General features: G+C 40.4%; 1 protein-coding gene across 3 annotated transcripts in view; it reads left to right on the forward strand.

Annotated features, from left to right (window-relative positions):
* THSD7B (thrombospondin type 1 domain containing 7B) overlaps positions 1-23,517 on the forward strand; it is a 296,770-nt gene that overhangs the window by 152,602 nt on the left and 120,651 nt on the right. For all 3 annotated transcript variants that reach the window (XR_012056843.1, XM_030278109.4, XM_072931724.1), the window contains exons 9-13: positions 8,455-8,646; positions 12,014-12,248; positions 13,925-14,040; positions 19,701-19,833; positions 20,802-20,905. Coding sequence is in view for 2 of the 3 variants with exons in the window: in XM_030278109.4 (XP_030133969.4) it covers positions 8,455-8,646; positions 12,014-12,248; positions 13,925-14,040; positions 19,701-19,833; positions 20,802-20,905 (780 nt within the window). In the remaining variant the exon portion in view is untranslated. The remainder of the gene's footprint in view (positions 1-8,454; positions 8,647-12,013; positions 12,249-13,924; positions 14,041-19,700; positions 19,834-20,801; positions 20,906-23,517) is intronic.

The following is a 23,517-nucleotide window of genomic DNA, read 5'->3' on the forward strand; positions in this document are numbered from 1 at the left end:
CATATAATCAGTGAACCAGTTCCAGAGGGTGGAGCAGTTTAGAGACCAAATGCAGTTTAAATGGCACTAGAGGAATGATGCACTACTGACTGAAAATGCAGGCATCGTTATTAATGATGTAATTAAAGTTCCACCTCATAGGCAAAGTGGAAGCACATGGAAAATATTGTTAATACTATGTTTCCTGTATTTGATTTATCCCCATTTTAAGTACTAAATGAAGTATGCAAAACACAGTGGGAATTAAATACTCTAAAATTCACAGCTATATTATGTAAAAATGGTTCAAGCAGAGGTCAGGGTACATTAGCCAGAAGTAACTTAACCCAGCTGAGAAATGTCTAATGCACTTTACATGCACAGTTGCTACTTGGCTAAAGCTGGGTGTGCAGTGGGAAGTTCTCCTCAAGAATCAAAGGTCATGGCTTGCTATTTGTATTGTTTTGGTCAAGGACAGTTCTCAGACATTCATCTAGACCCTTGACTGATGATCATCTGTGGTACTGGGTGTATTTTCTTTATTGCAATTTTTAAAAGCTCAGTTCTGAGATTTGTGGATCAATTAGAGACAAAATTGAAAAAGATAGTAGTAATAATAAAAATAAAAAATAGCCTAGTATTTGGTCCTGCAGATTCTGAACGTTTCTTGATGGATAGTGGGAGCTCCCAGAGTTGCTTTATGAGCTTAGACCAAACTCTGCAGCTGAACTAGAACACATTTTTGTGTTAACTGCTTCTAAATGAGCTCTTAGTTTTAAGTAGTTGGCATAAATCTAATTTTAATTTACTGTTTTCATTTTCTTTTGCATTGATCCTCTCTTTGTAGAGATTCAATTGCAGACTTGGAGAAAGAGGTTTTTTAAAGAGTCCAGATGGTATTTCCAATTATTTATTATCATTAGCATTCACTGTATCTGAAAACAAGGCTTTTGCCAACTTAGATCAACCTCATCTGCTGCACTATTGTTTATGAATTTTCAGTGTCCTATGTTAATGCCAACTGACTTCTGGGATGGTTTCTGGGGCTACAAGAGAAAAAGGGTCTGCTATTCCTAATATATTGCAAATTGGCAATTTACTTCGCGAATATCACTTGGAGAACAATCAGTGATAGGTTTCTCATGCTTACAAGGAAATGAGCAAGGCATGTCATTAGTAAGAGTAGCATAATCTGAAGAAAAATCATAATAATCAAACCAGAAGGTATAAAAGGTTTGCATTTTTCCATGTCTGAACACAAAAGTTTTCTTTTTGGGGTCAGTGGCAGTGTGAGAGCACAATTAGTTTTCCCTTTGTAATAAGTCCCTTATAAATTTTTTTTTCAAGTTTTGAGATTGAAGATAGCACCTCAAGTTGTCAAAAATAGAATGTTTGGAGATTCACAGGTGTGATGCATTGGGTATAAAATGCCACCTTCTTTTTTTTGAACTAAAATGCCTGAACTTTTCCACTAAAATTATTCTGCCCCTGTGCAAAGATATAAGATGAAATGGATTCTGTACACTATTTGAATGAACAAGTCCAATTACACTTTTTTCTCAAAGTTTTGAAAATATATGTATATTTTATAATATTTTAATACATTAAAATTATTTGTGTGATCAGTTTCTACAATATTTTGTGTTGTTTAGCATTTGGAACAAAGCAGTACAGAGAAATAGCGGGACACCTGTTTCAATTACACCATAGCAGCAATTTCAACAATAAATCTTAATTGCAATCAGTCTTGATCAACTCACCTGTGTAGATTCCCTCATTTACAAGGAGGAGAGATAATGGAGAGAAAAAAAGAAAAAAAATTGAAAAGAAATAGAGGGGAAAAAATCCTGCAGAACACTAATATGGATTATATGATGTTTTTATACCTTAAGTTTTCAGATTGCTGAGCTGTGTTAATTATTAGGAACAGCAGCCTGAATTTCCATGCTTTTCTCTGGGGATACAGTCAACCCATGTTTACTTTTAGCTGCCACTTGAGCAATTTCTCTTCCATTCAGGAGGGACCGTGCAAACAGCCATGAGGTAGAACTAATTCTGCTTCTATGCCGATAGCTCAGCAGGTGAAGGTGCTGCAAATTCCTTTATTAAGGAAGAACTTGTCTTTTTTGTGTGGGTTCTTGTGAGCTGATGTCTCCATGGGTAACCTCCTGCAGGTGTGTTGGTTGTTTTAACCTTGAGTGTGGAGATGCTGCACTGACGTGTTCTGGGACCTTCTCTGCAGGCCTGGCAGCTGCTCACTGACGTGCCTCTCCTGTGCTGGGCTTCTGTGGAGCTTCCTTGGACTCACAAATGAGTTTTCTTAGGTGCATTTGCATAAAGAGAGAAAAGAATTGTGGATAAACACTCCAAATTGCAGTAGAAAATGTGTAGGGAAGGAAAAGATACTGCTTTTTTTCTGTACTCGTCATCATCCTTTTCTTATAACCTCTGTAATGATCACTTGTTCATAGGTAAGGGACAGGATTGTGGCCAATTATGCAGGGATTTGGGTGAGACTTTTGATTTTATGGAGATTTTGTAACATTTTCTTAGAAATACACTACTTTCCATATTCATTATCATTGCCTCTGTTCCTTTTTTGTACGTTTTGCCTTATACTTCTGCATTGTTATTCCCTTTTCCTTCATTGTGCGTTATGTGATTAAAAATGTTTTTGTAGTAGCATTTGACCAAGCCTTTTGACTCAAAACCTTAAGGATTGTCTCATCTCTTCTGTTTTTTTTTCCCCTCCCAAAGAATGTCCAGCTTTATTTGTGTTTGTTTCCTCTTGTCTGTCATGAGTGGCTTGTTGTATTTCACAGCTTCACCTTCTTTCATGCTCTCGACCTCTCTTCCTCTTCATCTCTTTTGCATCCCCTTCCCCTCTCTGAGGCTCTGGTAATAGTGATGGACCAGTGCAATTAAATTTATTCCATACACCACGGCTTTCCCTGACAAACTGACACCTCTCTTCTCTGCTGTTCTTACCTGTTGACTGGCATTAAGCAAAGTCAGCCAGGAGCCAGGATTTCAGTGGAGTGTAACATTCATCTGTGGAGATGACTGAGCACGCAAACCCTGGATGCTTTCTTCTCTAAAGCTGGCTGTGCAATGTGGGGGGAAAAAAATAAATCTGTGATGTTGTGATGAGATGAAGATATTCAGGAGGATGATAAGAAATTTATCCTATTGTAATTTGATTGTTATTGTGTTTAAATGTAACATTTTCCTTAGTTGATGAGATGCCCAGGCCAGCATCCTGCCAGCACACAGTTTCTCTGCATGCAGTTGCTCTCAGCAAGCTGGCATGCAGTCAATAGGAATCCCTCCGAATTTACTGCTGTCTGTTGACATCTCACTCTGTTACAGTAAAGTATTTAATCAAAGTTTATTGTCATTCTTTTCTGAGATTTAAGTGGGACGTAAAATTTTACGATACATATAGTATTTTAGATGACAGCTTCATTATTTCCACTGAATAATTTGAAATGCTACAAGGAGAAATATTGATGGCAAACTGGTAATTGTCATTAAATATGCAGCATTTTAGCAGCAGTCACTTGTGCAAAAAATAAATTTTCTCAACTTCTAGGTAGCAGTGCAGAACGGTCTGAAGTGCAATTTCTTTGTCTTGGGCCTTTTCCCATCATGGAGGTCACTTGAGGCTCCAAATATGTTCAAACATGAAAACTTCAAAGTGACTTTGCAGTTTTTCTTTCTAAAAAATGAGTATGGTATCATATTATTGAATGTCAAAAGGAGAACACTTGGTTTGTTATTGAGTTGATCTTTTGGTTCCTGCTGCCTGATGGGATTTTTATTTTTACTGCCTTACTTGTCTCCTGTCCAGTGGACATTCCCTTTTTCCTGAGCCAGGAGGGATGTCTTTTGCAGGAGTAATTAAAAACTGTGTCACGGGAGTTGGGCATAAGAGGTCACTGGGAAGAACGAGACAATGCACCAGAGCTGCAAGGCAGGAGGTAAAACAGACAGGTGCAGTTTATTATTGGACTGATTCCAAACAAAATATTCCTGTTGGTTCAGTGCCTCATCATGGAGTGCATTACTCAGGACTGTGGGAGTGGCTTCACCTTCTAGAATGCAAAAGACAACGGGGAAAAAAAAAATTAAGTCTCTGGAAAAAACCCAAGCTCTTCAGTTCAAGAAGGGGTTTAGGTCATTCCTTATTTTGTTGCTCTCGTTGGGCAGAATTTAGTTTGCTTTTAGGTGAATGAAAAATTCCCCTCAGGAAGGTGCTTCTCTGTTACTTTGTTAAAGAATTCAAGTGAGCGACCAGTACATTAGGTCTTTGTTAGCATTTGTGAGCAAATTTGTTAGCAAATATATTTACAAAAATGCCACGCTTGTCTTCGCTTTTGTAATTATTATGCCCCAACATGAAAGAAAATGGATTAAATGTTTCCTATAAAATGCTATCTGTTTGGTATATCTTGAGTATTTAGCTTTATAATCGCTAAACTATTCAAGTGCAAGGCAATCAGTTTTAAAAAATGCCATTAGAGTTGGTCAGGATGCTTGCAATAAAGCATTTTGAATAGAAAACTGTAACATTTTTCTTAACTACAGCTTCTTTTAGAAAAGCAAGCATTCAGCGAGGCTGAGAACAATCAGTCTTAAGGCATGAAATAAAGAGCATGTGAGAGGGATCAGCTGGGCTCTGAGGATGCTGAGGTGCTGTTTCTGTTCTTATACCTCAGGCAGAACAGAAGCTGGACGGTGTGGGCTGTGCTCTCGGGTGATGGTGTCTGGTTGTGCTCTTGCTCTCAGCTGGTGCTGACCAGCACCCACAGCTGCTTTTCCACTGGGCACCCTCCAGCCTGGAGAGGTGCCTGGGTTTTGTGATCCAGGTGCAGGAACCAGCTCTTGGCCTTGTTGAACCTCACAAGTTGGCCTCAGCCCTTTGATCCAGCCTGTCCAGACTCCCCTGCAGATCCTTCCTGGCCTTCAGCAGATCCACACTCCTGCCCACTTTGATGCTGTCCATGAACTTGCTGAGAGTGCTCTTGATGCCCTTGTGCAGATGATCAGTAAAGATGTTAATTAAACAGGGCTGTGCCAGTGCTGGGCCCTGGGAAGCAGCACTGGTGACAGCCCCAGCTGGGTGTAAATCCAGTCAGCACCACTCCGTGGGACTGGGTATCAGACAGGCTTTCACCCAGCAAACTGCACCAGCCCAAGCCATGAGCAGCCAGTTTCTCCAGGAGAATGCTGTGGGAAGTGCTGTCAAAGGCTTTGATAAAGTCCAGATAGATATATCCCCAGTCTTTCCCTCATCCACTAAGTGGGTCACATTGTCATAGAAGAAGATCAGGCTGGTTAAGCAGGATCTGCTTTTCCTAAGTGCATGGTGGCTGGGAACGCTCCCCTGGTTGTGTTGTAGATGCTATTTGATAGCAGTCAAGATGATCTACTCCATCACCTTCACTGGTACTCAGGTCAAGCTGTAGGCCTGAAGGTCCCTGGATCCTCCTTCCAGCCCTTCTTGTAGCTGGGAGTCACATTTCCATCCCCCAGTCACCAGTCACCTCTGGGACTTCTGGTAAAAGATGGGGAGTGGTGTGGTGAGCTCTTCTGCCAGCTCCCTCAGTCATTTAGGGGGATCCCCCATCTGGCCCCACAGAACACGCTTGTGCATGTAAAGATTATGGAATGATCTAGAAAGATTATTCAGCCTTATGTGAGATAAGAATTACACCTTGAAGGTACTGAGTGGACAGTTTGGAAGCTCTTGAGAATTTAATATTCCCTTTAAATCTGCGACAATGCATAAAGCACACTTCAGCTATGTCCTCTTCTAGTGTTTTTCATGGAAAATTAAAGATTATTACCTCCCTTTGTAGTGTACAGTAGTTTTCTGAGAATTCTCTGCCAGGCAGCTGGTACAGAAGAAATTCCCCTTCTGCAGTAATAGAAGGCAGTGATTAAACCTGAACACCACGAATGGAGCTATAAAGTAAATCAAAGTGAGTGTTGAATTGTACCTGCATGCACCCGGTGGTAAACTCTTTCTAACAAAGCACAAAGCTTCCTTCCTTTCTTTGCCCAGGAACTGTGAATTGCAGCCTCTGTTTGCAGTGTTGCTGTCACCTGCTGTAAATCCAGTCTGAAAAGAAATTGTGGAAGGAAGGAGTTGAAAGTGTATTTGTCTCCCTTCCCCACAGGGTGGTCACCCCACAATATGTGACATGTGAGCTTATGCGTGGAAAAAGCTACCTCAAAGGGGCCTCAAGTGTTTTAAATCATCTTCTGAGAGGAGTGGTTTGAGTTTTTTAAAGTCTGATTAAATCAGTGGAAAGGCTCTCGGCTTTCAACAAGTAGTTCTTCTCTGATGCTTAGATCTGTAGCACAGTCTGATTGGTGGGAAAAAAATTGCTAAATTCAGAATTTGGTGAACATCATGGCACTTTCTGGCCATAAAGCCCTGATGTAACAGATAACCTGAGCTGTGGATGGAGGGGTGGGGCTCGTGCTTTCAGGGCCAGCATCGCATCTCATCCTGCCTGGTTCTGAAGCCTGTCCCTGGCTGTCCATGTGCTGCTGTCTGTGGTGGGAGAGGACAGGTGTTTCACCCTGCTTCACCAAAGCATGTAATCTCTTGATGCTGCTGTACCACTGACTCCTAAAATCAGCCTGCCCAGGCCTCCCTGCCCGTACCTGCTGCTGTACAGACAAGCTGTCAGACGCTAGCGGGGATTTTGACGCTTAGGTGGCTTGGGAAGACAGCTGGAATAAGACTAACAGGTTTATTTGCTGTTTTCACATTGATTCTTTTCTGAAGGTAGTCTCAGCATTAGGTGAGCATTCAAAGCAGGAGTGGTGATGCAGAGGCTGGTCAAAGCGGATTTGGTTTGGTTTTCCTTGGGATGCCAATTGCAGCACCAACAGATGGGGGCTCTGTGTAGGGGGGTGGTGCAAAGACTGGGCACACCGAGCCTTTCCAGGTGAGCACAAAGGAAAGGGAGTATAAAACCAAAGTATTTTTAACCATATCTTGCAGTCTGATTGCCTGCTGGATCCGCTGTTCCTTCTCATAATACGCTTGAAAAGTTTTATCTGTGCCTCGAGGGTGATGAGCCTGTCTTCATTTAGGGATGCAACTGCAGATAATAGCGCTGTGCTCTTGACAGCTTTATGTGCTCACAGCCTGCCTCTCTTATTTACACACTTGTAGATGTGGGCTCTTGTAAAAGCAGCTCAGTTTTCTACCCTCCCAGTTATAATTGCTTCCTGGGCTGCCTTGTTACAGAGCCTGTTCCTGGAGCGTGAGGTGAAAGCGGCACTTTCTGCCATTATAACTTTTTTTTTTCTTTTAACGTATAATTAAGGCTAGATAGTCATTATGGTTTTTTTCCCTAGGTTCATAATTAAAGAAATGTTGAAGGAGAGGTTTGTAACTATTATAAGGGCAAAAGAGGAGGTAACATGTGATGAGACCCTTTTGTTTCTAAACACTTGAGCTTAAAGAAACTTCAGATATGTAGCTGAAGTTTCCTGAGGATCCAGAAATATTAAGTAATTGAACAGTGTAGCAAAGTCAGTCATGACTGTTGATCATTTAAAACACATTTGTAAGACATTGGGTGTAGTTCAGTACTAAAAGAGTTATATTTTATGAATTTTTGTTAATTATTATGTACTTGTAAAAGCTATGTAATTACTCAAATCTCTTATTTTAAAAAATAGTTTATTTTATTTTCCTTTCTAGAAACAATAGTTCCCTGTGTTGTATTTCACATTACATCCCTCATGTGCCTTCTTTAGCTGCTCATTCTGGCAGTAGTTCTTTTGGTTGGTAGATCTTCCCCACTGTACTTCCTGTTGAAAGGGCTTTTGAAAAGATGCTTCTCATCAGGATGTCTGCTTTGGTCCAAGTCCCTTGGTTCATCTGCAGCTGAAAGTATTTCTCTCCTGGATGGTGGTAGCCCAATAGAGTCATAATTTTAGATCTTCTAGATTTTGGGTGAGAGGCAAGAGTCAGAAATGAGAGTGGCTCATTCTGGTGAGGCTGAAGGGGAAGGACCAAAATTTCCCTGACCTACAGGAAAAGGAAATCTGACTTCTTTGGGGACCTGGACAATTTGTACTGTGGAAAAGAAGTTCTGTAGATAGAGATTGCTAGAAAATATGGGGTAATTATCATTACTTCTGTTGTTATATTACAGCTTTCTATTGCTGAAATTTTCTCAACCCTTTCGCTTACCTGCTTCAGAGAGTGGACTGCAGCCAAGATGTCACACACTGAGCTCGAAACACGTATTTTTCTTCTTTGCTTTCCTGCATAAATTTTTAAGGTATTACACTTTGCAGCCTGGAGCCTCAGCACATGCTGTTCTGTAGCATATTCCTCCACAGGCAGGTGGACGTGTGACATGAAGTCAGTCTGTTTGGTGCAGGCTGTGGGTATTGACCCAAGCCGTGCCTCCCTCCATGTCTGTCTTGTTTCATTTGCTCCAGGTGAAGAAGTTCCACATCACCTCTGCTCAGAGCTCCCCCGTCCCGAGGTGGTGGCTTGTGAAGTCCCTTGTGCCAGGGACTGTGTGCTCAGCGAGTGGTCCCCGTGGTCCCCCTGCTCCCACTCCTGCTCCAGCAAAAACGCTGAGGGCACTCAAAGCAGGAGCAGGTCCATCCTGGCCCTTCCAGCTGAGGGTGAGTGCTGAACATGTCTGGATAATCACTGTTCCTTTAATGCATTGACTTCCTTTCCTGAGCCAAGCTGTGTTTAGATCAGAGCTAATCCCAGTTCTCAGGAATCAGGGATAATACTGAATGCTTGTCTCTGCCGAGAGACTAAGAGATCTTGATGGGCTGGAGTTCATGTGTCACTTGGAGAAATTCTGTCACAGTTCAAAACTATTTACTTCAGCCTCTGAATTGCCTGTCTGGGTGTGAATTTGGTTTTGGAGAGCTTCATCCTCTACCAGTAAAATTGCTGCATGACAGAGTCATCATGCAAGTGTCTTTATATGGGAACATACCAGTAATGATTTAAAACCAGCGAGCTGTGAAAAATGAGAAAATGGAAAAAGACTTGATTATTTTTTTTTAATGTAAGACCTGTGTTGATCTTCTTGTTGTAGTAAGTAAATAGCTCTTGATAAATATATGTCATTTCTTCTTGATTTTCATGGACACTTAATGTATCTGTTTTTTTACATATTAACATCAGTGCAAACGGTATTTAAACAAACCATTTTGTATTAGAAGTGTAGTCTTCTAATACAGTTGCACGTATGATAATTAATTTATGTGTTGGTTTATCACACAGGATTTGGAAGGTCTTGGATCAAGTGCATAAAAATTCATAAAACGTGAAGAGGTCCAACAGACTAAAGTCTTGTTGACATAAAATACTTGCTAGTGCCAAAACTAGGTGCAGTTAATGCAGCAGCAAAACACTTTCAGATGCAAATCTAATCCAGGACAAGCTCTGTTAAATGCTATTTTGTAAATTATAATTAAAGCCACCCACTGTTTCTGGGCTAACGTAAGGACTTGATCTTGCAAACCCTTACTCGTGTGAAAGGTCTGTATTCACATAAACATCCTCATAAGCACTTGTGAAGAAAATTGAGACCCTTCAGGATGAAAATGTTGACTGAATGATAATAACTACTACTAAAAAAAGTCCATGAGCTAGAGAATAATTAAAATGAAAATACAGTTGGTCTCATATTTTCCGTGGAAATAATGACTCCAAATAACAGATAAAGCATGGAATTATGAGAGTGAAATGGTGACGGAGTGAATTCTGGAAGTACAGAAGCACAATCATCTCAGCCTGAAAGGCACTAAACTAATAATGGTGTACTTTGAACTGAATACTTGAAGTTTCTCAGGTATTAAAATCAAACTCCCTGACTTCTCCTGTGTATCTTTAGCAATTGTGTTACAATTTGCTGTGTGAAGTCACAAATCTGTGTTCAGATAGTGACTGAAATTTGGGAGAGTGGAAGTGGAGTTAATACCAATATCACTGCAATATTAAGGAAATTTAAAATTACCTGCTTTCTCTACCTTTCTCACACCCAGATCACAGCTGAGCACCTGACTTCTATAGAGCTCTGGTATCTTTTCAAGGGCCATTTTGTTTGGCCTCTGTCATCAGAGGAAGTGTCAGCTGTGGCTCTACTGTTGAAAGACTTAAGGAAATTTTGGGTCAATTTCTCCAAGATCATTACCTGCTCCCAGAATATAACTAGGAAGTTGTTGATGAAACTGGGGGACTTGATTTCAATAGTTTTACAAGATAATTCTTTACGCAGAAAATATCTGGAACTCGGTGCAAGAGGAGATCATGGAGCAGCCAGTCCCAGCAGGTGTAAAATGAATTACAGGAACTGGTGAACATCATAGAAAATCTTTAAATGGCTACTGGAATGGTCAGGCAAGGGCATATTGTCCTGCTTTCTTTGTACAAAAGTTATCAGTGAAGTGTAGAAAGTGGCCAGGCCCTTGTTCTCTTGATAAAAGCAGCATCTCCTGCTTGCAGTGCTGCAGGCAAATTTGGATGAGCCATTTCTTACTGTGTTAAATCTGCCTTGTTTAGGAGAGCTTCATTAACATATTGTAACATAATATTGAAAAAAGCCACTCTCATTTTTCCCTGGGAAGTTTAAAACTCAAGTTGGATATATTCTTTAGTTTAGGGTTTTTTTCCCTTACAAATGGACCAGGTGTTTTGCCATTTACTTGTTACAATTTTTTATTTTGAAGATGTGTCTCAAATGCACAAGAAGAAAAACTGGTTTGTGTTTTTTCCTGCCAAGTCAGATTCTTCAGGAAATAAGCTGCCTGGGCCATTTTCTACTCCATCATCATATTAAACATTTCTGAGACAGAACACTATGTGGAACAGTCCATTTTCATGAAAAGATGAATGATAATGTGACATGATTATCCAGTGGGTTAGGTGGTTTCTCTCTCTCTTTTTCTTTTCTCACTGCTATTCATTGTGGCCATTTGGGGCCTTACCTTTCTTCAGGAGGATCAGTCCTGCAAGGCAATAGGCATCTCTTTGACATCCCTTCATCTCCTGTTGATTTTAGTAGGGTTTAAATGTGCTCTGAACCTTGTGGTATCTGTCCCCAGCACTTCAGCTCTTTCAAAACCTCCAGCACTTTGGCTGTGTCCCAAGTTGGGCCCTCCCTCCTGGAGGAGAATGGTTTTGATTTTAGTAATTTTTGCTTCTTTCTTCTTAAAATGGCAATGCTTACTGTTAAATTTCACTGCATTACTCCATAGCTTTTGAGCTAGGATTGTCTGCTTTTATGGATAAATTCAGGCTGCTGGCAGGAGTGTTACAGCTTCTGGGGAGGCTCCTCAAACTCCTGTACTTTGGGGCTTTGTCACCAGTTGCTGACAAAGTGCAGCAGTTTGGCAAAATCTTTGGACATGGGTTTTAAGGGTGGTGCTTCAAAGAAGCGAAGGCTTTGTACTCAAAACGTGTCTCAAGTTTTCCCCCTCCTTGATTTGCAGATTTGGGTGTCATTTGATGCATCCTGCTGTCATTACAGTTCAGCTTCCTCTACTGCTCAAATCTTTAAGGCAACATGTGAATAGAGTCCAAATATGAGAGAGAGATGTTCCTTCCTGGGAGATTAGCAAGCAGAATGAACATAAAAATAATGCTTAATTCGTCTTTAAACCTGAATGCATGTTTGCTGAGTGATACTGGCATTTAAAAGGAATTAACTTGGCTGTGTGTAGGAGTTATTGATAAAGCAACTCAGAAATATACTTTGCCTATTTCTAATTCCATTATGCATTGGAATACAATTTTATGCAAGGCTAGTTTAATGAGGAAACAATATTTTAGAAGGTTGTTATTGAGGCCATAAAGGTCAACAGCTTTATTTAAGCTTTATTTATTTATTTATTTTTACTTGGGGGGAGGGGAAGAGAAGGTATTGTGCACACCTGACTTTTTTTTTTTTATTTTTTTAAAATTTTTCCTCATCTTCCTTTTGCCCCACGCCGCGAGGTGAGGATGTGGTGTTCTCTTGACCCTTTCCAGGTGGAAAAGCCTGTCCCCCTGAGCGAGCCCTGCAGGAGCAGCGTGCCTGCAACGAGCACCCGTGTGTGCATTTCTTCTGGGAAGTGTCCCCCTGGAGCTCCTGCTCCGAGGATGTGCTGGGCACCGCTCTCAATGCCACCTCCAGCTGGAGCGGGGATGCCACCTGTGGGGTGGGCATCCAGACACGGAGAGTCTCCTGCAGGAAGAGCAGCTCTGGCCAGGTCACTCCCAAAAGGTACTTAAAGAAAGCTTGGCAGTGTTTATTTATAACATACGTGATGTATAAAGGCATTTTCAGCAAGTGTATGGACTCTGCAGCATTGAAGTAATTTCATTTCAGGTGCTGTTCCATCACTGTTGTAACAGGTAAAAAACCAAAGTATCCAGCCCATTTTAACTTCCCATGTAAATCCAGGCAAAAAGCATGCTTTCAGTGGTGGAGATTTTTTGCTGTAGCTGCTCTGCTAATTTACAGTTTTCTTCAAATATTTCCCCTTAAGGACAAGTGTGAGGAAAATATAAAATCCATTTGAATATAATGTTCAGCAACACCTTATTAGCAGTGCTCTAATCAAATAGAAAAAGTAAATAGATTTTGCATTATATTTGCACTCCAATAAGGAGCGCCATATGTGTGATCTATATTTTTCACTTGGTTAGTATAACTTCCATGATGTGATAGCAACGCAGCAAAATTACATACTCTGCAGTAGAAATATCCCAAATTTTGCTTTGCTTTGCTAAATAAGGAAAATAAGTAGCACAGATGTTTTCCTTGATATCAAAAAAATCAAGATGTTGCTAATTATTTTCGTATCATTAATGAGTTTAAAGACTTAGAACTGAGTTTCCTTTACTATTGTAACTCTCAAAACAAAGCTGTTTCTGTAAGCAGACTGTGCTGATTTCAGTAAAGTTAATTAAAATTCTTGAGGTTAATGGGGTTAATTAAATAAAAGGAAAGAAATCTGGTATTCGTGTATGTCTCAAATGCATTGATAAGCTTGAACTGTACCTAATTAAACATATTGTTTATAGAGTTATGTAAAACCTAAAGTAGTTGTTTGCCCCCTCCACTCTTGAGGTGGTGTAAGAGGAAATGGAACTGAAGGGGTAAGTAAACACTTAAGTAGCTGAATAATGGTTGTAATGTTGTTTTTTTTTTTTTTTTTCTTGTACCGATTAGTGGCACATTCCTCCTTCAAATGGAATAATTTTGGGTTGCATGCATTACTAAGTATTGTTGAGTCATCTTTTTAATAGAAATTAATAAGGAGTAAGAAATAGGAATTCCTTTCCCGTTCACTCACTTGGTCTGCAAGATCTGACAGATCCCATGAAATTGTCCCTTTTCTGCTCTTCAAGTCCTCGTATATTAACTGTGTCTGAAAGTTTTATTAGAATATGTATGACATGTTTTCCATGTAGAAGTTAAAAATGAATGAAGAAAATCACAGAGCTCTTTGTACTGTATTACACTTGAAACTATTTTGTGTTCCTTGGAGGTTGAAATCAAAGGAATATCTCATCAGCCCTTAAAGACAGGTGGTTTGACGGCTGTTATATGTTGTGCTAAAACAGGACTGCTTTATAAACATAACCACTCACTTTCTTTGGTAATAAATATATCTGTTTTATTCCTAAGAGCTTTGTAGTTTTGATGTCACAGACAGAGCTACATTTAGCCTGTATTCATCAAGTCAAGCTCCCCATTAAAAAAAAAAAAAACTATGTTTTTTAATCCTTGAAGCATAATAAATTCATCTGAGTTGCATGAGTGAAAAGAAAAATAAGACTTGCTCTGGCCAGGAGTGGTGTCTTTGATATGGCAGTGTGCTCACAGCCCTGTGAAAGTCTTAGGAATAGAATCTTTCTTCCTAGTTTTAAGTTTTAATTTTGTTTTATCCGCAGGTGTCCGGAGTCTATCCGTCCCGAGGCGGTGCGGCCGTGTCTTCTCCCCTGCAGGAAGGACTGTGTTGTTACACCATTCAGTGAGTGGACACCCTGCCCCACAGCCTGCCAGCCTGGTAAGCCTTAAAGAACTCAAAATTTGGGGGAAAATTACAGCATTGGCCTGGAAACCTGTGCCAGATGAAGTTCACACCAGTCTAGTAATTTTTAGGGCATTCATCTGCGTGAATTTTGGACCTGAGGACTTTGGACCTTGACTTTTGAGTTGGTGTTCTTGGGCAGGTAGGATCCTTGTGAGCAGTTTTGGAGATGTGAATTCTCTTTGCTTGGAAAAAAATCCTTCTGGGTTTCTGCCTTCAAGGCTCCTGTGCTGTATGGCTGCACGTGGAATTGCATATTGCAATTACATATGAAATGTATTTTTCTTCACCAACCTGGGTGTATATACAGGGGTGTGCAAGTACCTCCTGTGCTTTTTTAAATAAGCAAGTACCTCCTGTGGTTTTTTAAAGGCCAAATATCTTTGATCTTGTTGGTTAACTTTGAGGCACAACGAGTGAACAACAAAGTTTCTTTATAATCATATAGTGTTGGGTTTTCTGACGAATTTGTGTTTCATTAATTGTTCAGATGAAAGTCTGCTAAGTTATCAGAATACTTTATTATTGTTGGTAGTTTCCTTGCCCTTCAAAGATTATCAGTGAATGCTTTAGCATAGTCCTTGTTAGATTTTACAGGAAAATTAGTTGCTTTCTAAAACAGTGAATCCTGTTTTAATTAGCAATTTATTTTTAGACTTTAAATGAGCTGCCTATGAAGGAGTAGAATAAATTACCTGGTAAAGTACTTTGTTTATTAAATAATAGTCTACAATTAAAATGAGAAGAAATTAATTATTTAACCTCCTTGGCAGTGTTATCATTTTAATATAATTCTAAATTAAAACTTCTTAGATGAGGGAGTTTGTTTTTTGCTAAATCTGTTATTGATATGGCAGCATTGCAAGATTTTTTTTTTTTTTTAATTTGCATTGCACAATTAAAACCTCTGCATGATAATGAAATTTCAAAGCCACTATACATACGTGAGTTGTTAGGGGTGTTGTGGTGTTTTTTATAGAAAAGTTGTATTTAATGAAAGCAATATACAGATGGTGAATCTAATCAGATCAAGCAGGAACAGGTATTGCCTGGCAGATTTAAAATTAATTGTGTACCAGCATAAGATCAGAACTTAGACAAACATGGAATCACTAAATCAGCTTCACACAGAACTTTACCAGTTGAGCTGTTTGTAGTTTGTCTGAGGAAATACATCCGAGTTTACCATCTCACAATAGAAAAGCTGACATTTTCCTTGCATTTAAATGTCATCAGACAACTGTCTGTCTTCTGGCAGAAGATTATCTCCTGCCTCAGCAGTGCAGACAGCACTGAACTTGGGGCAGTAACAGATGGATGGACAACATAATTCACAAAGTGCCACCGAGTCCCAGCACCTGCTGGGGAGGCAGGAGCAGGGAGGTTGTTGCAAGTTATTGATTCTCTGCCATTTCAGATACTTAAAGGTGGCAACTGTCTGCTGCAGTCTTCTGTAATGTGTCTGTTTTACCTGGGCTTTGAGGATGGATTGAAAAAAGAATCAAAGAAGCAGTAGGGTGGTTTCAGGATATGAAATGGTCTGAATGAGCAGCAGGTAGATTTTCCTCTGTCATCTGCTTTTCTGGGGGGTAAAGGTGGCCTGGAGAGGTAACTGCTTTCAGCATGGATGAGGTACTCCCTGGTCTGTCAGCACAGATTTAAAATAGGGAGATTAAAAAAAGCAAACAACTTACAATAAATAACATTTTTAATTTTCCTTCTGAAAATAGATACCTGTAAGTACTTGTCTCTTCTGGGCAGTCCAGGAGGAAGGTTAGAAAATTTGCAGTTACTTAATTCTCTAAACAAGTTTACATGAAATGTTAGATAGTAGCTGTCCTATTTATTTCCCTTGCCTTAAATCAGATTTAAAATGAGATGGGGTAAAAGTGGATAAAATGCATGGTGTGCCACAATAAGAAATTCCAACAACCTCTACCTTGTGTCAGACAATTCATGATCTGCCACTTCCAATCCTCATAAACACAAAACCAGAGCTGGTCAAACTGGAAGACTTAAGAGCTCTTATCTCCTCAAAGGCATTGGAGAGCACTGATTTTAGTGACTAAAATCTCAGAAAATCTGTCCTTTTTTTTCGTGTGAGCAGAGTCTTGTGTTGACCAGACTCTGGTTTTCCATCTGCTCATGATGAGAGTGGGAAACTGAATGTTTTCTGTGGAAGCTGGACCTGATGCAGCACATGTTCCAGGAGTGAGAAGGGATTTTGTCCTCACCTGAGAATGGTGGTGCAGCTCTGTGAGCCCTGGGGGTGAAAGACAGAGGAAGGAAGGATGCAAGATCCAGGGAGGAGTAAGAGTGGGTTGGTAGGAGTTGTGTGTCTCTGTAAGACGGAGAAGGGAGGCTGGTGGCCTCCAAGATATAAACAGGATGGGGAGTGGAAGCAGAGGTAAGGCAGCCCTGAAATTCTCAAACAGTATTATCTGAGTTGCAGAGTCAAGGACAGAGAAGTTAAGATGGTCCTGACATCCTTGAATTTTTTTCAGGAGGGCAAACAGTCGTAGCCATGCTGGAAATCAGTTTGGCTTTAAAAGGACAGTCCTCCACAGTGCTAGTACTCTGGAAAAATCAGGCTATAGCAATTTTAACTGAAATATAAAAATTATGCTCATTAACATTTGTAAGGAATGCTGTAGAAAAGCCAGCGAGGAAATTCAATTTTGAAAATGGGGTTTGAGTAAGGTGCAATAAATGTTGAGGATAATTTAGTTTCTTGAGGTGGAGAAAATTACTGTGGGAAGCTCATTTAGATTTGGTACTGATTAATAGGAAAGAAATGAGTAAGATTCAAATGGTGGTAGATAATTTGAATTAAAATCATCACAAACTGATAGAGTTCACGATTCTTGGAAAGGAAGGATGGCGATATCAACAAGATATTAGAAAGAAAAAATTACAGACTTCAGCAAACTGCAGAAATTGGTATCGACACCTCTTGGGAACTTGTTCTGTGCAGACAGGAGTACAGAAGACATGGAAGCTCCAAGAAAGCCTCTCCAAAGGGGTGAAGCCCTACTGGACTATAATTTCTGTTCTGGAACTAGGCTAACAGCAGGCCAGTCACCCTGGGGAGTAAGGCATATGTAGGACTGTATGTGATTTGCAAGTTCCAGGTTCAAACCATGAAGAGGAGCACCACACACATCTAGAGAAGCTCTTTTATATCTTACTATCAGAGTTGTTCAGGATCTTGTTTCCTTTTGGGTTGTCATATTGTTTGACAAAGTTTAGAAACAAGAAATCAAGAATGTCAACTAAGCTAGAGGATATTAGAAGGTGAAAATTGCATAAATGGATTAAAATTAAGGGGGAACTGAATGAAATGTACATTCTGAGAAAAGGGGAAGCACAGCATGGGGAATGTGCAGTTGTTGCTGTTGTTTCATGTCTGCAGCCAGGAGAAAGATGAGCTTTGGAGTGTTTCCAGTGAGTAGCTATTCCCATGTCAGTGAGGTTGTGAGAAGAAGGAAGTAGTAAAGTAATGCCAGAGCTTCAAGTGACTCTCTCATGGGTGAGAAATTAAGTCTTAAAAAACTAAAACTCAGTAATACCAAGTCAGACAAAACCAAAACTCCCCTCTCACCTCTGCTCTTCCAAAAATAAAGGTCAAGAAAATTGTAGATTACTCACCCTAGCTTCATTATGTAGAAAGCCACAAGAACATGTTACTACTCAAGATAAAAACATTTGAAGAATCAGATTGTAATGAACTGGCCAGTAAGGATTCATTGAGAAAAAATTGTGCCCAATGAATTTAATATATTTTTTGACAGACTAGCTGTTCTAGTTAAGGGAAGTGGTAGATTTTTGACACATTAAACTTTTATCAGGAAGCTGGGAAACAGTGGCTTAAATTAAATCACTGTTAAATGGGTACTCAGCTGCTTGAAAAATCTCAAAGTGGATTTCACAGTGCAAATAGTCTGTGTCTCCTTTACTGCCTGTTGTAGTATATTGATACACACTGACAAGATCTTATGGGCCTTCTCTCCAAGCTGAAGAGTTCCAGCTTTCCTGGTCTTTTCTGTGTGTCAAGTGCTCTGCTCCCTAAATGGTCTTTGTGGCCTCAGGAACCTCTGAAGATGCAATGGACTACAAAATGAATGAAAGTCAGCAGTTAGAAATGCTGAAACTCATACCAGGCTTGTCAAATTCCTGGGCATGTTGTATGTGAGACCCCCGAGGAGTCTCTGTACTGTGCCCTGGGCAGGCCTTGGGCACAGTGCTGTGAGAATGGGAGCAAGAGAGGGAATTGAACTGGACCTATAAAAGCTGGGTTTGCTTAGTTTAGGGCAGGGAAGACAGAATAGATGCAAGCCCTTGCTATTTTGAAAAGGTTGTGCATTAGGTGACAGGGATAAACTGTTTCCTTCATGTAGTGGACAGAAGGTGAAACAGTTTAATTTCCAGGAGCAATGCTGTGTGGGCTAGATTTTAAGAAAAGGCTCTTTGTGAGGCTTTATAGGCAGCAAATCAGGCATGTGAAAGGAGACTGTAGGAAGCTGTAGAGCTGCCTCAGGTAGTGGCTGTGAAAGCAGCGGGAGAGGAATCTCTCTGGATGTGGTTTTCCTGCACCAGGGCAGCAGCTGTGCTGAGCAGCCTCCTGCCAGTCCAATGTGCCTTTGCAGTGATCTCACAGTGGTGGCACATGTGCCAGTGGAGGCTTGTATGACTTGGTATTTTTAAAGTCAACATTTTTCTTGGATCTGTGCTTGTGCTCTGTGTTCATGATGTGACTTCTAAGTTTTCCTTCTATTCTACTACATTGTAATTTTGCTGCTGCAGCTTTACTCTTATTCTGAGCTGGAAAAATAATACTCATAGTGGGCTTATTGGCTTTCCTCTTTCAGACATAATTGATGAAGTCCAGTATTTAAAGCTTTTTATGTGGTCTGTAATCCATTAAGGAGTTCTCCTGAGGTCCCTTTTTACTTTTCTAGCACCTGTTTTTGAAGTCAGTACAGTACCCAGAGAGTTCCAAACGCAGTGGTTAAACCAGCTCTCAGTTTGCTCTTACCAATTACACAGCCAAGGATTGTGTTTGCTTTAGCTGTAGAGACAAATAGATAAATCTTGTTCTTGTCTTTCCTGCTGCATTCTGTACCATGGATTTTGTGAACTGTGTTTCTAGATGGATTGGTCTTGCATCAACTCAGGTTAAGTAGGGAGTTAGCCTCTGTTGGTTGCAATAGTTTTTCCATCAGGATGTTATCATCTCTGATTTCTAGAGCCATAAAGATGGGTAACTGGTAGCAGCCTGAGACCACCCGAATGTGTTCTCAGAAACAAAACCTTCCTTTATAACAGTTTGTTTCTTTGATTTTTATTCTTTTTCCCACTTAAGGTGTTTATTTTCTTATTTATTTATTTTCTTACTTGATTTGGTGCTCTGTTAAATAGATGGTTTTTGATGCATTTCTTAGGCTGTTGATTTATCATTCTTCTAGCTGCTGTCCTGCTGAACTACTGGTAATTTTAAAGGAAGAAATGTTAGATTGCTCAGAGTTTCAAAATATAAATTAAACATGGAGCATGTTTCTAACCAAGGCAGCTAAATCACTAACTTGGGATGACAACCATGTCTGAAAGACAGTTGTTTTTTTTTTTTTGCTTTACAGGCAATGCCACTGCAGTTAAGCAGTCCCGGTACAGGATTATCCTTCAGGATTCTGCCAGTGGGGGACAGGCATGTCCAGACACCTTGTATGAGGAAAGAGAATGTGAAGATGTTCCCATCTGTCCAGTGTATAGGTAAAAACTGTGAGCTTGGAATCAGCCTCTAGTGGGTGTCCCCTTCTCCAGAAATGACTCTTGTCCTGCACAATTTTCATCAGAAAATAATATAATTTTGAAAATGCAGAGTTTAAAACAAATGTGTAAAAGTAGAGTTCAAACTGGAGATTTCAATAGATCTGGCATCATCAGAACAAGCACCAACAGGCACACCTCCTAGAAATAGTAACCTCAGGATCTGATGTGTGTAAGGAAGCTGTTACTGGGAACTCCCCCCTCATTGTATCTAAAAATCAATGTAAGCTATTTTGGGACCACAAGCCCTAGAGTGCCTGAATCATAATTGCATGCTTATTGCAGAAACTCTTGTCTTTTCCCCTGGTACTCTCACTCCAGTGAATAGTACACACTTAAAAAGTTCTGATTAGACAAATAAAAAACAGAGCAGTTACTCACTGCTCTTCATTAAGATTCTGTGGCTCATCTGTTGTGCAATATTAATAAATAGAAAAGCACTATATCTTTGCATATGAATCTCCAGCCTGCACATCCCACAGAAGATGGTCCTGGAGCCGAGTGTGGAGCTGAAGGCAGTGCCATGCAGGGGACACAATGCTCTGCTCTGCCTGGTGCCATGGAAAGCTGCTTCCCATGGCTGGCCCACCTGTGAGCATGGAAAGCAGACTAGGGACACTGTCAGCTGTATGAGAGCAGGAGGAGAGGCTGGTGACAAAGCCCACTGGAGCTATTTCCTGTGTATCTTACCTGACTTGGAAACGTGCCCTGCAAGATGAGAAAGGGGAGCGTTGTTGGACAAGGATGTGGCTTCCTAGAAGGTGAACCTGGCATCTGAATTCCAGTTCCTGGTGCTTGTGTCAGGAGTAATTGCAGCTTTGTGACTCCCCATGACTGGTAACTGGAGTTTGTGCTCGGATTTGTTCCGTTTTCCAGTTTTAAGCACTTCATTGTTGGCTGTTCTGCTGCAGGTGGAGGAGCCACCGCTGGAGCCCCTGTGTGCTGGTGCCAGCCTCGGTGCGCCAGGGCCAGCCGGGGCAGAGCGAGCCGTGTGGGCACGGGCTGCAGTCCAGGGGTAAGATTCTCCACCCAGCCTCCAGGGTTTCAGGTGTCCCATATGGCATTTAAGTACAGTCTTTGCTCTTTTGCAGTAGGTAATTTGGAAACTTTATGAAATAAAGTGTTTTGGGAACTGCTTCCATTATTCAGTTTTCTCTTGTAACTAGGTATTAAAGTGCTACTTGCACAATAGCTTGGAGTATAGGAGGAGATCTATGCTTGATGTTCAAATATCTTAACCTGCTTTTCTGCCTAAAGCTGAAGTGTTTGAGCTTTAAATGAATTATCTATAGGCCTTTATGAAGTAATCCATTCTTTGTGCTAAAAATGGAAAGGATAATTTCCTCATGATTTTGAATTTTACTAATGGTTTGCCTGAGGCCTGACTTTCATTAAGACTGTTGAAGAAGTTCAGCATGGGTAAAGGCTTTGGGCTCCTGCTCTTGGCATAATTAAGCACTTAGAAATTAGTGGTCCCATTGTCTGAACAGAAGTGTTGAGAAGAATGTTCAGAGTATGCATCAGTCTGGAGCGGTGCTTGCAGATGGCTGGAGATGTGGCTGTTATCAGTCTCCTGGGAAATACAATGAAACATTTAACAAAAGGTTATTTTTATTGAAAAAAAATTGCTATACAGGTATGCTAACTGAGGAAACTTCACATAATAATTTACTCCTTCACAAAGGTAGAAGCTATTCTTTAAAGATGAAATGAATTTCTTATATAATTTGGAAACAAAGGATAAGAAAGAAAAGCCCTGACAGTGTGTGGGATGTATCTGAAAGAAGAAATTTGTTTTAAACTAAAACTCAAAGGAGTAAATATCTTTAATTAGGTTTTGACCACAAACCTTTCCACAAGGTTTTCAAATCTGTAAATTGTATTGTTCAGTCTGTGTGAAGGGATGGTAATTTTTGTGTTCTAGTAGGCGCATGAAGTTTGTGTTAATCTTACTCTGACAGAATTAGAAGTATAATAGAGGAGTATCACACTTACTTTTACTCTGTGGAGAGCCCTCCAGTAATTACCTAGGCTAGGTGCTGTTCTAGGGTAATTGTGAAAAACCTACCTTCGTGAGTTTAAGCAAACATTGTTTCAGTGCCATGTTCACTTTTTAGTAATTAACTGTGGCTTTTGTAACAGCTTTGGTTTTCATAATTACATGTAGTGACATAACCACTCTGCTGGGTATTATTAAAGCTGAGTGAGGTCTCAGGAAAATGAGATCTCAGATGAAACCCATGGAAGAAGATTTTTAAGGATGTTTTGTATGGACAGGAGGAGTGATGTCCACAGAGTGGGCAGCTGAAACCCAGCTGCTAACTCTGACCATACTGTGTCTGGAACAGAAGCTGCTGGGTTTTCAGCATTTCTGTATCTTATCTGTAGAAGGATCTGGTAAGGGAAACTTTCATAAAGGTTTTGTTAATACCTCCTCTTGCTGCTGCTTGAACTCCTCAGGAGTGTGCAGAGGTGCTCTGTGTTTGTCAGGGAGCAGCCCTTTAGGCATGGGAGTTGTTTGCTTACATGCCTTGCAAGGCATGTAAAGCTTGTAAAGCTCAACACTGGAGGACTTCTGATCCTGTCATTCTTCACTGGAAGGGGGTTGTGGACGTACTTTTGAATTACCATGTGAGGTGAGGCTGGGGATTGGGGTTTGTTCATCCTAGAAGCATGTCTAGTATGTGGAGTTCATATATGAGATGGAACCACACTTCCCAGAGGTGCATAGTGAATTAACAGAAGACAAGTCACAGGCTGGAGTGAGAGAAACTCTCAGGTTGCCCAGAGAGACTGTAGATTGCTTGGAGATACTGAACACTCAACAAAAATGGTCTTGAGCAGCCTTTTCTAGCTTTGAGGTCGATCCTGCTTGGAGCAGGCACTGGATCCTCAGAGGCCCCTTCTGTCCTAAATTTCCTTGTATGATACTGTGAGTCTGTGGGTGTTTTCAGGGGAATCTGTGCCATCACTGGAAGAATCCCAGGTGTAAGAGATAGGTGCTGCTGTCCTGCAATATTCAGGCAGCCTGTGAATGAGCTTGCATTCAAGGTATCACCACCACTGCACACAGTAATTGCATTACATAAAGTACAGCATCTTTAGCCAGTAAGTGCTTCTTCTCCAAAGAGTATTCATATGAATTTGTCTGATTCCTTTTTTACCGTGTGACAGCAATTACCCTTTTACTTGTGAAGATAATCAGTCTCACTGTTCCTTGGAGCATCCATTTTTTAGACTTTTTTTTCTCTCCAAACCCTGACTGTCATATAAAAAAGAGGATTTTAGTTTTCAGTGACTGTCATATCTAGCCAATTATATAAGAACATTGAATTCATATAAACTATTTCAAAAGAAAAAAATTATGTGTTTATGTGTACCTACTTAGGACAATGACTGTACTGATGGAAAATGATGAAATGACTTTCAAGCTCTGTTCTTTCTCTCGGCTAGATTCTGAGATAGATACTTAGAGATCCTGTTCCTTGAGCATTTTTACTGAAATTGCATGTAAACCTACTGCATAATATGCAGAAGATATCAGAGTTTGTGAATAATAAGCAGAATAGCCAAGAAGATGACAGCTGTCTGAAGCTGCAGTTTTTTATGGTTTTATCTTGGAAAGAT

This window comes from Taeniopygia guttata, chromosome 7, assembly GCF_048771995.1.
Source record: "Taeniopygia guttata chromosome 7, bTaeGut7.mat, whole genome shotgun sequence".
In the NCBI taxonomy this organism is placed as follows: domain Eukaryota; kingdom Metazoa; phylum Chordata; class Aves; order Passeriformes; family Estrildidae; genus Taeniopygia; species Taeniopygia guttata.